This window comes from Balaenoptera borealis (assembly GCF_965194805.1).
Source record: "Balaenoptera borealis genome assembly, chromosome: 17".
Lineage (NCBI taxonomy): Eukaryota > Metazoa > Chordata > Mammalia > Artiodactyla > Balaenopteridae > Balaenoptera > Balaenoptera borealis.
Window position 1 is genome coordinate 61092400 of NC_138876.1, and position 18029 is coordinate 61110428.

At 33.3% G+C, this 18029-nt stretch overlaps 2 protein-coding genes across 2 annotated transcripts in view; one reads left to right on the forward strand and one right to left on the reverse strand.

Annotated features, from left to right (window-relative positions):
- IL7 (interleukin 7) overlaps nt 1–18029 on the forward strand; it is a gene marked incomplete at its 5' end in the record, with an annotated part of 49527 nt that overhangs the window by 23408 nt on the left and 8090 nt on the right.
- ZC2HC1A (zinc finger C2HC-type containing 1A) overlaps nt 8285–18029 on the reverse strand; it is a 91248-nt gene continuing 81503 nt past the window's right edge. Inside the window, exon 11 of the mRNA XM_082363540.1 lies at nt 8285–17534. Coding sequence (XP_082219666.1) covers nt 17459–17534 — 76 coding nt within the window. The 3' untranslated portion in view covers nt 8285–17458. The remainder of the gene's footprint in view (nt 17535–18029) is intronic.

Below are 18029 nucleotides of genomic sequence, written 5' to 3' on the forward strand. Positions count from 1 at the left end.
TTAATTCCAACAGTGTATTAATTATGCATCATGACTAACTGGAATTTATTCCAGGTATGCAAGGTTGGTTCCATAACTGAAAATCAGTTAATTTAATCAATTAATCAATAACATCAACAGGCTAAAAAGAAAAATCATGTAAATAAATGCAGAAAAAGGATTTTACAGAATCCAACAGGGATTCATTATAAACACTTGCAGCAAACTAGGAATAGAGAGTAATTTATGCAACCTGGTAAAATTTATTTACGAAACACCTACAGCCAACACCATACTTAATTGTAAGAAACTAGATGCTTTCCTTTAAGACTAAGAACAAGTTAATGATGTAACCCTCTCACCACTCGTATCAACATTATTTGAGAAATATAGCTAATCTAATTAAATGAGAAAAAGAAGTAAAATACATACAGAAGAAATAACAAAGTTTTCTGTTTCTAGATGACATGATTGTCTTGATAAAAAAAAACCCAAAAGAATCAACAAAAGAACTCCTGGAACTAATAAGCAATTATAGAAAGGTACAGTTACAAGATACAAGGTTAATTACAAAAGACTATTGCTTTCTATATACCAGTAATGAACAATTGTCATTTGAAATTAAAAACACAACACCATTTACATTAGCATGAAAATGAAGTAATCAGGTAAAAATAAGTACAATAACAAAATAAGTACTATATATATATGAGTAAAACAAAACTCTGATGAAAGAAATAAAAAAGAACTAAGTAAATAGATATTCCATATTTATCAATAGTAAGACTCACTATTGTTAAGATGTCAATTCTTCCCAACTGTCATGCTAATGTTCATAGAGGTTTTATTTATTTATAATTGCCAAACATGGAAACAACCAAGATGCCCTTCAACAGGTAAATGGATAAACAAATGTGGTATATCCATTCAGTGGAATATAATCAGTGATAAAAAGAAATGAACTATCAAGCCACAGAAGGACATGGTGGTATCTCAAATGCATATTGTGCAAAAGAATCCAGTGTTAAAGGGCTACCTGCTGTGTGATTCCAACTATATGACATTCTAGAAATGACAAAACTATGGAGACAGTAAAAAGATTAATGGTTCCAGGGATTGAGAAGGGAGGGAGGAAGGAGAGAATAGGTGCTGCACAGGAGAATTTTAGAGCAGTGAAACTGTTCAGTATGACACTTTCATGGTGAACATATGGCATACATTTGTCAACACCCATAGAACTTTACAGCGCAAAGAGTGAACCCAAATGTAAACAATGAACTTAAGTTAATAATAATGTAACAATATTGATTCATGAATTGTAACAAAGCCGCCAATAATGCAAGACATCAATAATAGAGGAAACTGTGGATGGAGGGGAGGGGATATATGTGAACTTTGTCCTTTTTTTAGGTAAACAAGGTCCTCTGCATAACACAGGGAACTATATTCAATATCCTGTAATAAACCATAATGGAAAAGAGTATGAAAAGGTATAAGGTATATATATGAATCACTTTGCTGTACACCAGAAACTAACACAGCATTGTAAATCAACTATACTTCAATTTAAAAAGAAAGTACAGTTTATTTCTTTTACCAAAAGATGCAAAATACAATAATTAATTAAAAATAAAAGAAGACTAGTAATACTTATTTTATGGTGACGTAAATTCTACACGTCCAATATGCTTTTTTATGCACAACTGGTTGCTAAGGAGGAAATAATTACATTTCCATAGATAGTTTCCTGGGCAGAATGAGACTAAGAACCCAACCTCTTATTTTTTGAGGTCCCATGATAGTCTTTATGAAAGAGTGAATTGCTCCTGACTGATATTCACTGACAGGGTGAATTCATCATGAGAGAAAGGAAGGAATACTGACTGGTCACCTGGACTCAACGCCAAGTTCAAGTTATCTGTTGGGAAAAGTTTACTCTGGAAAAGAGTGTAAGGATTGGCATCACTTTCAGATTCAAGAACCCTGACATTGCAGATCTCTTTGGAGACAATGCTGGGCATATAAGTATGAATTAGATAATTATAAATTTGGGACTCAGACCTGTGCACCGTTGGAGCTTGTACAGGTATCTGGACCAGCAAGAACATCAAACTATGTTACACTGGTTTTCTGTGTTGATACCTTTTTAGCTGCAACAAAAATTTGAAAAAAACAAAAACAAAAACAGGAAAAGCATAAACCAAAAGCTGTGAATGGATCAGATAATCTTGTTTTCTCTAGATGGCATTTGGAAAGAAACTTAGTTTGTTCTCACTGAACAAACTCTGTATTCTTGGACAATTCAGGAGACCAAAGAGATTTCTACAAATTTAGCAAGTGGAGATAGAACTAGTTTAATTGGAAAAATTGAAAAGATATGACATCATGAGTACTCTCAATCTGCTGAAGTATGTCATACCTATTTTGATGGCATATCATGCTCTTTTTAAAACTACTCATTACAGCAAAGAAATGATATAACATAGATTCTGACCTTCATAATGGACTTTAACATACTATTCTAATGATTACACAATAGAGTCTAAAGGTATATGTATCCCTGTCATTCATAAAGTAAAATTTACTGGTAGGGTAAGATGACAGATGGAAGCACATTAAAATGAGCTAAAATTGGGTACCTAAAACCTTACAAAAGTGTAAAGTAGAGAATCAAACTAAGTAAAAGACACTTTATGCAAAAAAGTCATTGAAAGCTGGCAGCCTGAGAGTGAGAAAAATCTTTCAAGAACCCACATGACTAACAGCATCTCCTAAAATGACACCCCTCCAAAAATAATAATATAGGTAGTGTAGTGAGTTGAGTGGTGGCACCCCAAATGATATGTTCACCTAGAACCTGTGAATGTGACCTGATGTGGAAAAAAGGTCTGTTCAGATATAGTTAATTTAAGAATCTCCAGATGAGATAGTCCTGGATTAGGTGGGTCCTAAATCCAATGACAAGCGTCCTTGGAAATGAAGAACAGGGGAAAAGAGTCAAAGAGGAAAAGACCATGTGAAGACAGAGGCAGAAATCGGAGTTAGGCAGTTACAAGCTAAGGAACCCCAGCAGCCTCCTAAAGCTAGGAGAGAGGCATGGAATTCTGTCAACACTTTGATTTCAAACTTTGGCTTCCAGAACTGTGAGAGAATAAATTTCTATTGTTTTAAGCCACCCAATTTGCGGACATTTGTTATGGCAGTCATAGAAAACTTATATAGATGGTAACAAAAGTGGGTAAAATTCTGAAAAAGATCTCAGTAGCACTCCACCTTGGAGAGAGGCAGTGGACATGTCTGCTGGAGAGAGGCAAGTGAAGTGGGCAGATGACCCCTGAATATCATAGTCTCTGTCAAAAGCAAAACACTTCACTCTTAATTGGAAGGAAATCTTGAAGACCAAGTGACCACTCTCTCACCAAGAAAGGCAGCTCATCAAACCCCACAATGAACTTAAAAAAATAAATTATTAAAAAGGGGCACAGTCCTTGTTCACCAATACAACTGACCATAACTTTGCCTTCTTGCATCCCCCTGCTTTACTACCACCCTCACCCCTATCCATCCACCCTGTGTTCCCAGGCTTCATAAGAGCAGATAGAAGAGACAATACCATGTTCTCATTTAGAAGTGCTGAGAAAAGACAATGTTGTCTGGTAGGTGAGAAGAGCTTCATGAGATAAGGAGTAGAGAATAAATATTAGCACAGAGTTGGCCACTGTAAATTTCAGATGAAAACAACAGGGCAACTGTATAGAAATACCAGGGACAGTAATAAGGCAATTTATAGATAAATGTTCCTACAAAAGATAACCCTCAAATGGAAAAGTAAAATAATCTGTGACAGGGGAAAATTTTCCTCCAAATGACTGAAACAATGGAATTAACAAAGGGGAATATCATATACTATTTAAAAATTAATATAAAATGCTTGCCAGTACATTATATCATGGTAGCATGACTGAACTTCAAGATAAAAGAATAATTCAAGCGTTCAGGTAGAAATGTCATGTCATCCTGGGGCAGGAGGGGGCGGTGATCAGAGTGGCTTCAGATTTTCCACACCTAAATACAAAAGATAATGGAATAATGGCCACAAAATTCCGAGGGAAATACAATGTGACTTGAAGAATTTTATACCTAGCCAAGTTATTGCTTAAGTATAAAGTGCATGGGTAGAAAATTATGCAGCCATGTCAGAATGTAGGGGACAGAGCACTCATGAGCCTTTTCTTAAAGAAAAAGAAAAAAACTACTACAGTAGCCACAAAATCCAACCAACTAAAAGAAAAATGCAGACTCTGCGGTGAAAGGTGAATTGATGAGCATAAAATTCACTTCCTTCTAGAAATGAGAGTGGCCTCTCCTCTCCCTGCAATGTCTTATATTTTCATTTTCCTCATGCCTCTTGCTACTATCTGAAATTTTCTTATTTGTGAGGGCAGAGACTCTCTTGTTAATCACTATCCCCCAGCATCTAGAATATTACCTAGCACAGAGTAGACCCCTCAAAAACAGTTATTGACTGAATGAATGAATGCACATACTTTACTATATCTCTATAAAAAATTTGAAATGTCATTTTTAAATTATAGTGTAAAGATGTTAATGTACATGAGTGACATTGTAAAATTTATTACATGACTTATAGTTTTTACCATATTGGCTATACTCATGACTTCTTACCACTCTTGGTTTATGTGCTACCAATACACGCACATGTAACTTACCTAATGTCTTGCTTATTGTTGCTGGACCAGGCATTGTTTACAGTTTTGCTTTCAGAATAAAGCACTCGCTTGTGACTCCGCACGATAGTTTGGTTTACCATGCTTGGTTATATTGCTTTGCTTGACATTTTTCTTCAGTAAATCTCTATCTTTGTTCTACCTGTGACCATCCCACTTCAGCTCACCAGAATCTTTAAATAGATTCAGTCTAGTACTTGGCCACTCATTTTTTCTCATTCATAAAATCCTATGAGTCCTATAGTTGGACCATGATATATAAAGTTCAGGCAAGTAGTAAGGCAGTTAGAGAATAGAGTATACAAGCACTGGTGATTAGAATTTTATATTTGGCACATTTGTTAATTGCTGATTGCCGTGCTTATGACATAATATGTAACCATTACTGCATATTAACCTTAAGACTGATGAGTGATTAAAATCTCCTAAAATTATCATTGTGCATACGTTGACAGATTTGCAATGAGTTTTTCTAGATCTCTGTAAAATCTTAACTTCTGTTCCTTAATAGTTCAGTAAGCATTTATTAAGCATTTGCCAATTATAATCTGCCAATTCAAAGATGTATGATATGGACTCTCTCTAAGAACTCTAGTGACTGGAGAATTACAATTTTAATAGGACTTTGAAAAATGGGTAGGTCTTAAGGAAGTAAGATTGGAGTCCAGGTTTTAATGCAATTTTTTATGCATCTACAAAATGTCTTCTAGTCATTACATGCAAGTTGTTAATTTTTTTCAGTTATACATATATAGATAGAGATATAGATATATATCTCTCTATACATTCCTTTTCAGATTCTTTTCCATTATAGGTTATTACAAGATATTGAGTATAGTTCCCGGTGCTATACAGTAGGTCCTTGTTGGTTATCTATTTTATATATAGTAGTGTGTATATGTTAATCCCAAACTCCTAATTTATCTCTCCTCCCCTCCCCCCATCCCCTTTGGTAACCATAAGTTTGTTTTCTATGTCTGTGAGTATATTTCTGTTTTGTAAATAAGTTCATTTGTATCATTTTTAAAGATTCCACGTATAAGTGATATCATGTGATATTTGTCTTGTCTGACTTCACTTAATATGATAATCTCTAGGTCCATCCCTGTTGCTGCAGATGGAATTATTTCATTCTTTTTTATGGCTGAATGATATTCCATTCTATATATATACTACATCTTCTTTATCCATTCATCTGTTGATGGACATTTAGGTTGTTTCCATGCCTTGGCTATTGTAAATAGTGCTACTATGAACACTGGGGTGCATGTATCTTTTCGAATTAAGAGTTTTCTCTGGATACATGCCCAGGAGTGGCTGGATCATATGGTAGTTCTATTTTTAGTTTTTTCAGAAGCCTCCATACTGTTCTCCTCAGTGGCTACACCAATTTACATTCCCACCAACAGTATAGGAGGGTTCCCTTTTCTCCACACTCTCTTCAGCATTTATTATTTGTGGACTTTTTAATGGTGGCCATTCTGACTGGTGTGAGGTGATACCTCATTGTGGTTTCGATTTGCATTTCTCTAATAATTAGTGAAATTGATCATCTTTTCATGTGCCTGTTGGCCACCTGTATGTCTTCTTTAGAGAAATGTCTTTTTAGATCTTCTGCCCATTTTTTGATTGGGTTGTTTGTTTTTTGATATTAAGCTATATGAGCTGTTTGTATATTTTGGAAATTAATCCCTTGCTGGTAAGCTGTTAGATATTGAACATGAGTATAAAAAAGACCAGTCTATGAGACAAAGTCCCAGTCCTGTAAGATCACAGTTTTGAAGGAAAGACAAACTTTTAAATAAAGAATTACAACACAATGGGATAATACTGATATTAAAGATAAAAATATTTAGAGACAGAAACTTATTAAGTATGGGAGCTGGGGAGTTGTCTTTAACGGTCAATGGCCTATGTGGCTTGAGCTTTGGTTGAGATATGAGTGTATAAAGTTTGGAAGTTAGGCTGTGATCAGATCTTGGAAGGCCTTGTGTGGCAACCTGAGGAATGTGAACTTGATTTTCTAGGACTAGGTAATAGGGAGCCATTGATGGCTTTTTAAACTTCATAATGGTAGAATTAGATCTGGGATATAGAAAGATAATTCATATGGCTCATATAAAATAAATTAGAGATGAGAAACATTCAGAAAGATGGTTATTTCAGTATTCAGAGTTTACATATGACAGTGGATGTCCTCTGAAAGTTTGGGAATGTGTGACTATTGATACTGTCAATCAAGCAGTGACTTTTTGATTTTATGAAGATACAATGGAAAACTTAAAGACTGATAAAATGTAGTTCTTGCACCAGAAACAAGTAAATAAAAAGTAGTAAATACTAAATGAGTGGATGGAGTTCTTAGAGCAAAGTTCCCAAAAGGAGTAGTGGGACTGAAATCGCCCCCAGCAGCTGGAGAGAAAAAGAGGAGACTATAAATTGCTTGATTTATCAGGGTGAAATTCTACTGAACTTCAAACTTATGCATGATGATTTTGCATCTATAGAACTTAGAAGTAAATCATTAATAACTGTGATTTCAAATTTTTATTTATCCATGAAATTTTTTTTTCAAATGACCCCTACATAGAACTCCAATGAGGCCCTGAACCTTGACTATTATGCATCATCTCATGCCTATTTATAAGGGCCCCCCAAGTCATCCTGTGGAACCCCAGGATTACCTGGGGTAATCCTGTGTGAAAACTACTGCTCAAGTTCAATGAACTCAGTTTTACAGATGAGGAAATTCAAGGAGAGGCTACCATATGTCAGCATGGTGTTATAGGTCTACTGGTCTGGAATGAAAATGTTTGGGCCAGAGTCCCAGCTTTGCCACTTTGGCTTTGAGACTTTGGACAAGTCAGTTAACTGCTGTTGTGCCTGACTTTTCTAATTCATAAGATTAGAAATTTGGCTTGCATAATCTCTGAAGTCCATTACTGAAAAATTATTTAATATAAATAGTGGAAATGTTAAGATGTAGTTATCCACACCTCAGTTTCAGTGTTCTTCCCATTGCACTGATGTAGGACTACAGTCTATTTAGAAGAAACAGAGAATGGATGCCCTGTATGAAACTTTTATATATGTCTCATAATAACATTCCTACACATCCAGAGTAGATATGCACAACTTCTTGATCTGTGGCACTACACCAGCTATAGGTGAATATTCTGCCAGGTTTCAGTAATTATTCAGTGTTTCTATTTGACATGAACATTGATATCTAGGGAAATCTGCCAATTGCTGAATAATACCAGTCCTGGAACACTGTTTCTTATCCCCAAGCTTACCTAGCCACACCTTGATTAACACAAATGAATAAAATATCAAGTTATGTATCTAAGGTGTGTTGGTAACACTGAAAAGGCATCCCATACATATAGCAAATATATTCACTTCCAGAAAAGACATGCAAGGCATATACAATTTTACACAAGATAAAGAATGGGTTTAAAACTAAGATTTATTCATTAAATCTTAGTTTTCGTGGTATCCCCCTTTGTTTCGTATTCATAACACTATAAGAGCTTCTAATGAATTTTGCTGGCTGATTGGCTTTTAATTTTTTTTATTGAAGTACAGTTGATTTACAGTGTTGTGTTAGTTTCTGGTGTACAGCAAAGCAATTCCATTATACATATATATATTTTTCCCATATTCTTTTTCACTACAGGTTATTGTGAGATATTGAATATATTCTCTATGCTATATAGTAGGATCTTGTTTTTTATCTATTTTATATATAGTATTTTGTATGATTGACTTTTTTATAATTGTGCCTTATCAAAGAAATTCTATAGAGGTATTTTCACAAGTTGAAATTCACATTAACAAATTTTCTAACTTTTCTGCATAAAAAAGCATATTATTTTGACACACTATATTTGATAATATAGTCATTTTCAATGTTATTTTTGGACTGGTGTTTTTTGCTTTTATTCCTGGCCTGTTCTCTACAGAACGACCATCAATATTAATCGTTAAAGCACTTAACTTTCTATTTCTGCTATTGTTTATGTACTATGAAGACACGCAATATAAAACATACTATTTTATGAATGTAAATTAAATGAGAAGCAAAATGACAATAAATTTCATTAGAATTGCTTTACTTTGGTTACTCTTGGTTATAGGAAGGACTGGAAATAACATAATCACACTTTGGTAGCCTCAGAGCTTTTATTAATTAACTTATAGTTGTTAATTAATAGTACTGTATATTCACCTTAGAATTTTAGCATAAAATTTAGTAGGAAACATTTTAGCTATTAAATTACTGTATTAAATATCTCCCCCATTTCTTGAATATCAGAGCATAGTTAGTCATAAAAAAGAATAAATGCTAAAGCCAACAATATACCAAAATTAAAAAACAAATGAAAAGGAGCATAAAGAAATAGTAAAGAATATCTGATAATAAATATGAATTATTTTAATCTCTGAACTTAAAACCAATTGTATAAAAAATATGCATTATGTAAGAAATACACCTGAAATGAAACATAGGAAGTTTTCAAAAATTCCTTATATAAAATGTAGAAACTGATCAGTAAAAGACAGACAACCTAAGAAAATTGTTAAGAACAGGCTATTCATAGAAAAGGAAATGCAAACTGTCAATTAACATGAAATGATGCTCATTCTCTAGTAGTCATGGAAATGCAAATTTAAGCTATAATGAGGCACAAATTTTCACATATCTGGATTGGTAAAATTGTGAAAGGCTTATGACATTTGGTGCTGACAAAGATGTGACAAAATGGGTTCCCTTATTTGCTGGTGGAAGCATGAATCATTTTTACTGAACGTAATAATTTTTAAATGAATATACCATTTCCTTCAGCAAGTCTCAATTATGGGAACCAATTCTACAAAAATGCAAACATTAATATAAAAGGAGATAATGTACACATACAAATATATACACACACATACACATACAAAGATGTCTATTGTAGCATTGTTTGTTGGAGCAAATATTGACTTTTTTCATCAATAAGTGTTGAATAAACCTTGGAATACACTTAGTGTAGAATATTATGTAGTTATTTTTAAAAGCTGTTCTAGATATGTTTGACGTAGAATGATGATCATAATATAAAGTGAAAATAATACATAACAAGTTGAAGAGTAATGAATATATTATGATCCTATATTTTTAAATGGTAAAGGAAAGTGCCTTCATAATCCCTAAATATGCATGTATATATGTGAATTTTGTATGCATGTATGTACATTACACATATGCATAGGTTTTTTGAGCAAGAAGGGTATTCTTATCAAACTGCTAATATGAATCACCTCAGGTAGGTGATTCTAGTGGGGGCAGTGGAGAAAAATTTTAAGGTTTTCATTATATATCTCAGTATTGTTTGAATAGTGATAAGCAAGCAATACATATGACATTAAAATATTTTTATGTTCAAAATAATTTAAAAAGTTAAAAGATAGGAAAACCATATCATGCAAACCAAAATCAAAACACCATAGTACAAATAGGGTGAGAAAATACATTATTGCCCAAACTGAAACACTTTTAAGAGTGCAAGGGGAGCTACAAACAGGTTGTAATTCTGGTATAATCCAGAATGATCCCAGAAAACTGGGAATTATGTCTTGGGGATGTAATGTACAGCACAGTGACTACAGTTAATAATACTGTATTGTATATTTTGAAAATAGCTAATAGAGTAAACCTCAAAAGTTCTCATCACAAGATAAAAATTGTAACTATGTGTAGTGATGGATGTTAACTAAACTTATCGAACTAGACTGATTGTGGTGATCATTTTGCAATGTATAAAAATATCAAATTATTGTTGAACACCTGAAACAAATGTTATATGTCAATTATGTCTCAATTTTTAAAATGTCTGAGGTTTGATATAGCTAAGGCAGGAATCTATGGTTTCAATGTATGCTGGGCCACTTTATGGGACCCTAGGTGGCAAGAGAATGTTACACTCCTATCTCATTATTCACCTTGTCTAGGTAAAATCACCTCTGGCTGGAAGACTGATATTAAATTATATTTAAAAACATTTAAGTTCTTAAGAAATCAGTCACTGTGGATGTAAGGCTAATCACAAATGCAGTCATTAAATGATAGAATGTTAATCTTCTGTTGATTCCCCACCTGTCTGTATGAACAACCTTAGTAAACAAGTCCTCTCCTTGCCTCTCCATATAAGTTTTAGAATCAGGTTGTTGATATCACAAAATAACTTGCTGAGATTTTTGAGATTATGATAAATCTGTAGGTCAAGTTGGGATAACATCTTGACAACGTTGAGTCTTCCAATCCATGAACATGGACTATCTTTCCATTTATATAGGTCTCCTTTGATCTTTCACTAGAGTTGTGTAGTTTTCCTCATAAAGATCGTGTTCATATTTTGTTACATTTATACCTAAGTACTCTAAACAGTGTTGTGTTTTTAATTTCAAATTCCATTTGTTCATTGCTGGTATAGAAGAAAACTATTAACTTTTGTCTAATTTTGTATACTGCAACCTCGCATAATCATTTATTAGTTCCAGGAGGTTTTTTGTTTTGTTTTGTTTTGTTTTTCTGTTGATTCTTTAGGATTGTCTGCATAAATTACAATGTCATCTACTAAAAAAGACAGTTATATTTCATCCTTCCTAATTTGTATATCTTTTTTTTTTCCTTTTCTTGTCATATTGAATCACCTAGGTTTTTTCATATAATGTTGATAAGCAATGGTGAGAGGGACATATTTGCCTTGTTCTGATCATAGGAAAGTTCTGAGATTCTCACCATTAACTATGCTATTAGCTATAGGATTTTGTAGATGCTCTTTATCAAACTGGGGAAGTTCCCCTCTAGTCCTTGTTTACAGAGAGGATTTTTTGTGTTTTGGGGTTTTTTTTTGTAATGAATGCATGTTGGATTTTGTCAACTGGTTTTTCTGCATCTATTAATTTGATCATGTGATTTTTCTTCTTTATCCTCTTAAAGTGATAGATTACATTCTTTGATTTTTTGAATGTTGAACCAGTCTTACATATATGGGTAAATATCACTTGGTTATGGTGTATAATTATTTTATACATTGTTGGATTCAATTTCTTATATTTTTTTGAGGATTTTTGCGTCTATTTTCACAAGATATATTGATCTGTGGTTTTCTTTTCTTGTACTGTCTTCATTTGGTTTTGGTATTAGGGTAAGCCTGGTCTCATAGAACAAGATAGGAAGTATTCCCTCTGCTTCTCTCTTCTGGAAGAGATTATAGAGAATAGCTATGATTTCTCCCTTAAGAGTTTGATAGAAATAATCAGTGAACCCATCTGGGCCTGGTGCTTCTGTTTTGTAAGCTTATTGACAATTGATTGAATTGCTTTAATAGATATAGGCCTATTCAGATTGCCTATTTCTTGGTAAATTTTGGCAGATTGTGTCTTTTAAGGAATTGGTCAATTTCATCTAGATTATCAATTATCATCTAGAGTATCTATTATCCTTGTTAATGTTCATGGGATCTGTAATGATGTCCCCTCTTTCATTTTTGATATTAGGAAATTTGTGTCTTTTTTTTTTTTTCTTAGTTAATCTGGCTAAGGTTTATCAATTTTATTTATATTTCCAAAGGAGAAGTTTTTTGTTTTGTTGAGTTTATTGATATCCTGTTTTCAATTTAATTGATCTCTGCTTTAACTTTTATTATTACTTTTTTTTTTTTATCTTTTGCTTACTTTGGATTTAATTTTCTCTTCTTTTGTAGTTTCCTAAGGTGGAAGCTTAGATTATTGATTTTAGATATTTTCCTTATTTAACACATGCAGTCAATACTATACATTTCCCTCTAAGCACTGCTTTCACTGAATCCCACAGATTTCAATGTTATATTTTTATTTATTTCAAATATTTTAAAATTTCTCTTGAAATTTCTTCTTCAATCCACATATAACTTCAAAGTGTATTGTTTAATCTCCAAATACTTTGGGATGTCCCAGCTGTCTTTCTGTTATTGATTTCTAATTTGATTCTATTGTGATCTAATAGCAGACATTACATGATTTCTATTCTTTTAAACTTGTTAAGATTCAATTTATGGCCCATAATTTGCTCTCTTTTGGAGGATATTCCATGTGTTCTTGAGAAAACTATGTAATCTGCTGTTGGTGGATGAAATATGAAGTTGTCTATGCATGCCACCTATATAGAGTTAACTGATTGTGCTGTCAAGTTCAACTATGTCCTTACTGATTTTCTGCCTGCTGGATCTGTCCATTTATGATAGAAAGATATTAAAGTTTTCAACTATAATAGTGGATTCATCTATTTCTCTTAGTATTCTATCAGTTTTCCCTCATGTATTTAGACTCTTTGCTGTTAGCTGCGTACACATTAAGAATTGTCATATCTTCTTGGACAGTTGTCTCCATTATCATTATGTATTGTCCATTTCATTCTGATAACCTTCCTTTCTCTGAAGTTGGCTCTGTTTAAAATTCATATAGCTACCCTGCTTTCATTTCATTAATGTTAGCATTGTATATATTTCTTCATTTTACTTTTAATCTATACGTGTCTTTATATTAAAAGTAGGTTTTTTATAGACAATATATAATTAGGTTGTGTTTTTTGACCCACTCTGACAATCTCTGTCTTTTAACTGGTGTATTTAGACTGTTGACATTTTAAAGTGATTATTGATATAGTTGGACCAATATTTACCATATGTTTTTTACTGTTTTCTATTTGTTGCTCTTATTCTTTGTTCCTATTTTTGTCTTCACACTTTATTTGTCTTTTATGGTTGTGACATTTTATATGATTCCATTTCTGTCCTTTCTTAGCATAACAATTATACTTCTTTTTAAATTTTTATTAGTGGTTGCCCTAGAGTTTGGTATGTATATTTGCAATTAATCAAAGTCCACTTTGAAATAACTCTGTGCCACTTCACAAGTAGTACAAGTACCTTAAAAATAACAAAATATTCCTAGTTCCTCTTTTCTTTCCTCCTGTCCCTCATATCACTGCTTCATTGATTTCACTTATATATAAGCATGCATTTTATATATATGTGTGTATATATGTATATATATAATCAAATTAGATATAGTCAAATGCATTGTTGTCATTATTATTTTAATCAAAGTGTTAGACCAATTCAGAATAAGAAAATAAAAGTTTTTATTTTTTTCTTCATTTATTCATCCTCTCATGCTCCTCCTTTTTCTACGTAGCTCTGAGTTTCTGATCTGTATCATTTTTCTTCTCTCTAAAGAACTTTTTTTTAACATTCCTTTCATGGCAGTTCTACTGGCAACAAATTACCTCAATTTTTGTTTGAGAAAGTCTTTATTTCTTTTTCCCCTTTGAAGGCTAATTTCTCAGGGTACAGAACTCTAGGTTGGTGGGTTTTTTCTCTCAACATTTTAAATATTTCACTTCACTTTTTTCTTGTTTGAATAATTTCAGAAGAGAAATTGGATGCAATTTTTATCTTTGCTTTTTTGTAAGTAAGTTTCCCCCCCTGACCCCCGTGGCTTATTTCAAAATGTTTTCTTTATCTTTGATTTTCTAAAGTTTGAATATGATACGCCTAAGTATATGATTTGGGGCATTTATCCTGCTTGGTGTTCTGTGAGCTTTCTGGATGTGTGGTTTGATGTCTGGCATTGATTTGGGAAAAATTCTCAGCCATTATTGCTTCAAATATTGCTTCTGTTCCTTTCTCTCTTTCTTCTGATATTCTTGCTATGCATATGTTACACATTTTGTAGTTGTCCACAGTCTTAGATATTCTGTTCGATTTTTTCCCCTGGTATTTTTTCTTTTTTCTTTTCAGTTTTGGAAGTTCTATTGTCATATGCTCAAGCTCAGAGATTCTTTCCTCAGCCATGTCTAATTTAATAAAGAGCCCATAATTCTATTACAGTGCTTTTTATCTCTAGCATTTCTTTTTGATTCTTTCTTAGAATTTCCATCTCTCTGTTTACATTATCCATTTTTTCCTGCATCATATTTTCCCACTAAAGGCCATAGCATAATAATAATATTTTTTAAAATTCCCAGTCAGATAACTTCAACATCACTGCTGTATCTATCTCTGGTTCTGATGCTTGCTCTGTCTCTTCAAATTGTGTTTTGTGCCTTTTAGTATTCTTTGTAATTTTTTGTTGGAAGGTGGACATGATGTTCTGCATAAATAAACCTGTGGTAAATGGGCTTTTAGTAATATAGTGATAAGGTGTGGGGAGATGGGAAGCTTTTTATAGTCCTTTGATTAGGTCTCAGTCTTTTGATGAGTCTGTGCCCCTGGACTGTAAACTTTACCAGTGCCTCAATACCTCCCCACTTAGGTGAGAAAGGATGTCTAGCAAGGACTGGAGTTTGGTATTTCCCTTACCCCAGATAGGTTAGGCTCTGATAAAATTCCAGTAGGTTAGGTTCTCCTAAGGGGAGGCCTTGTTAAGAATAACATAACACTCTGGCATATTTCAAAATCAATGCTTTTTCCCTCTCTCTGCGAGAAGCACATGGGGATTTTTCTCATATTCACTGTGAGGACCTCATAGAACTCCTGTAAGTAAAGATCAGAAAAAGTGTGAGCAAAGGGGGACCTCCAGTGATAGGTCCCCTTGGAATTTTAACTCTAAGACTTGTCCATTCTGAGCTTCCAGTAATTCATCAATTACAGTTCAGGTTTTTCTATCCCAGCACTGGTTCACATGGAGGTTTCTGCTCCTGGGTTTCTGGTTCTGTAAATTGTAATTATTGTATCAGCTGTCTGTTTCTCCAATATTTGGGGAGGCAGTTTATCCTGTGACCTCACTTCTCTGACAGATATAAGAAGAGTTGCTGATTCTTCCATTTGTTCAGCATTTTACTTGTTGTTATGATGGAACGGTGACTTCTAAGCTCCTTACCTCCCAGACTGGAAACTGGAAGTCCTACACACACTGTATTTTCATTCTAATATTCTTTGATTTATATAGTATTTAATTAAGTGATCTAATTAAATAATAAGTATCTTAGTGTTAAGGAATTGACTTAGTAAATATGCACCTCAAATTGTGAATGCAAAAACACATGAGTATATCAGAAACTGGAGTTGGGAGTCTTTGGTATACTGTGGGCATTAGTCAATATGTTTTACAGAAGGAGAAGAATATTGATTATCCCAGCAAGTCAAATGAAGATTAATTAATCAAGTCTTATACATATGTTCATGTTTGTGCATATGCATATACATTTGAATATATGCTTATATATAACACCTTTTTCTTTTGAAAGATTTTTATTATAAGCATGTTTTATCATAAGCATATGCTCTTGCTTATAAATATTATCTCAAAACAAATATCATATCTGCTTAATACTTCATTTTACCATCTATTTTCAGCTGTTTTTCTAATTTAATTTTGTTTTCTTTATGTGAATAGATTTTGTACAAGACAACTTACTTGACCTTTCGGTTGGCATTGTACATTATGGAACACCACCTTCTTAAAACAGTCTATTCCCCAGGTTTTCTAACTTTCTGGCTACTTTATGTATGTTCTTGGATCTCTGAATGTCAACTCAAACTTCATCTGTTTAAAACCAAACATATTTTATTCACACCACCTCTACTACTATTCCCTATCTCAGTGAATGGCAACACAGTATATCCTGCTGCACACACCAGAAACCCAGGAATCAGCCCTGGTCTGTCAATCTTCCTTAACTTTAACTCTCAAATAATGTTATATTTGCTTTCTAAATATTTCTCAAGTCTATTCACCTATCTCTACATTCTTTCCCACCAACCAGTCCAATAAACCATTATCTCAAGCACTATGTACTAGCCTCCTAAAGATTCACACACATACTTTCTTGAACCCTTCCAAACCATTTACCATGCTGCTATTAATATGATGTTTGAAAAAGGCATTTAGTCATTAATTATTGATTTTAGGATCAAGACAAAGCTCCTTAACATGTCCTTAAGCCCCAGCATAATTTAGTTTCCTCCAGATCTCTTTCGTATGAAACCGGTGATTTCTCTTGCTTTCTCAGCTATGTACCGGCTTTCCCTTGTTCTCTTTCATCCAGCAGCCTATCTGCCATTATTCCCTCCCACTTAACTGAAGCCATACATGCTGTTTTCTACATCTTTAATCCTCCTCTATTTTCTTTTTCTCTAGTTTACTCATGCTTCAGATCTCAGTTGAAGTGTTCCTTTCTTAGGGAAGGCTTTACTGAGGTTCCTAAGTAAAATCCTTCTTTATAGGCTTTATGGTAGCATATACTTTTTATTCATGACAATTATTAATTTGAGATTTGATTGTGATTATTGGATTGATGTCTGTCTTTACCAGCAGACAGTAAATTTCTTGAAGGAAGGAACCCTCTGTGATTTTGATCACAGTTCTCTCTCCACTACTATATGGCACATGGTAGATGTTCGACAAGTATTTGATTGAAGAATAAATGAATGACTTTTAATTTAAGCAAGGAATTAACTACCAATTCTTACAATAATCTGGTAAGCTACCTAATGGTAAAATTTGTAACATTTGAAATAGGATTCCAAGAACAATACAGACCTTTTTAATTTTCATACAGGCTACAGATTTCATTAAAAATAAGTTTCACTTTTCAAAAGGTCCTCCAAATGAGTCTTTATATGCCATAAGACTTTGGGCCGTGAGTGTGCTGTGATAGTGATAATCAGAAATGAAAAATATTTCTGTAGGGACCAAGTTCATTTACAAAGAATAGTAAGACACGAGACTGAATCTTTCTTCTTCATATCAAAACCCCAATCCTCAGGCCCAGACCTACAAAATAGAAGGAGAATAGAAAGGAGACAGCTATCAGTAATGTAGCTGCCAATGAGAATCATTTATGGGCAGTAAATAGACATTAGTTCTCTTAGAGCACATGTGACCATGAGTGCCCCACTAGAACAGGCATATGGAAGACATGTTGGAGAAAACCACACAAAATTGAATCTTAAAAAATCAAAGATAAATATATAAAAGAAAAAAGTGAAATAGAAAATCAACTGTGTATATAATTAGTGTTTCTGGGTAAGGGGCTGCTGTGCATGCATTAGAAAAAAATTTAAAGATAGAAGAAAACTATGCTAAAATGAAAGAAGATGGAATTCTACAAATCGAAAGAACATTAGGTATTTTAGGAACAACTTATGTAACATAATTTTTTTAACTGGAAAATACTGAGTTCACAGTCAATGTGATCTTGGCTTGTCTCGTTTCTTTCATATTCATAATAAATATGAAGAAATATTCAAATATGTCAAGATGCCTGTA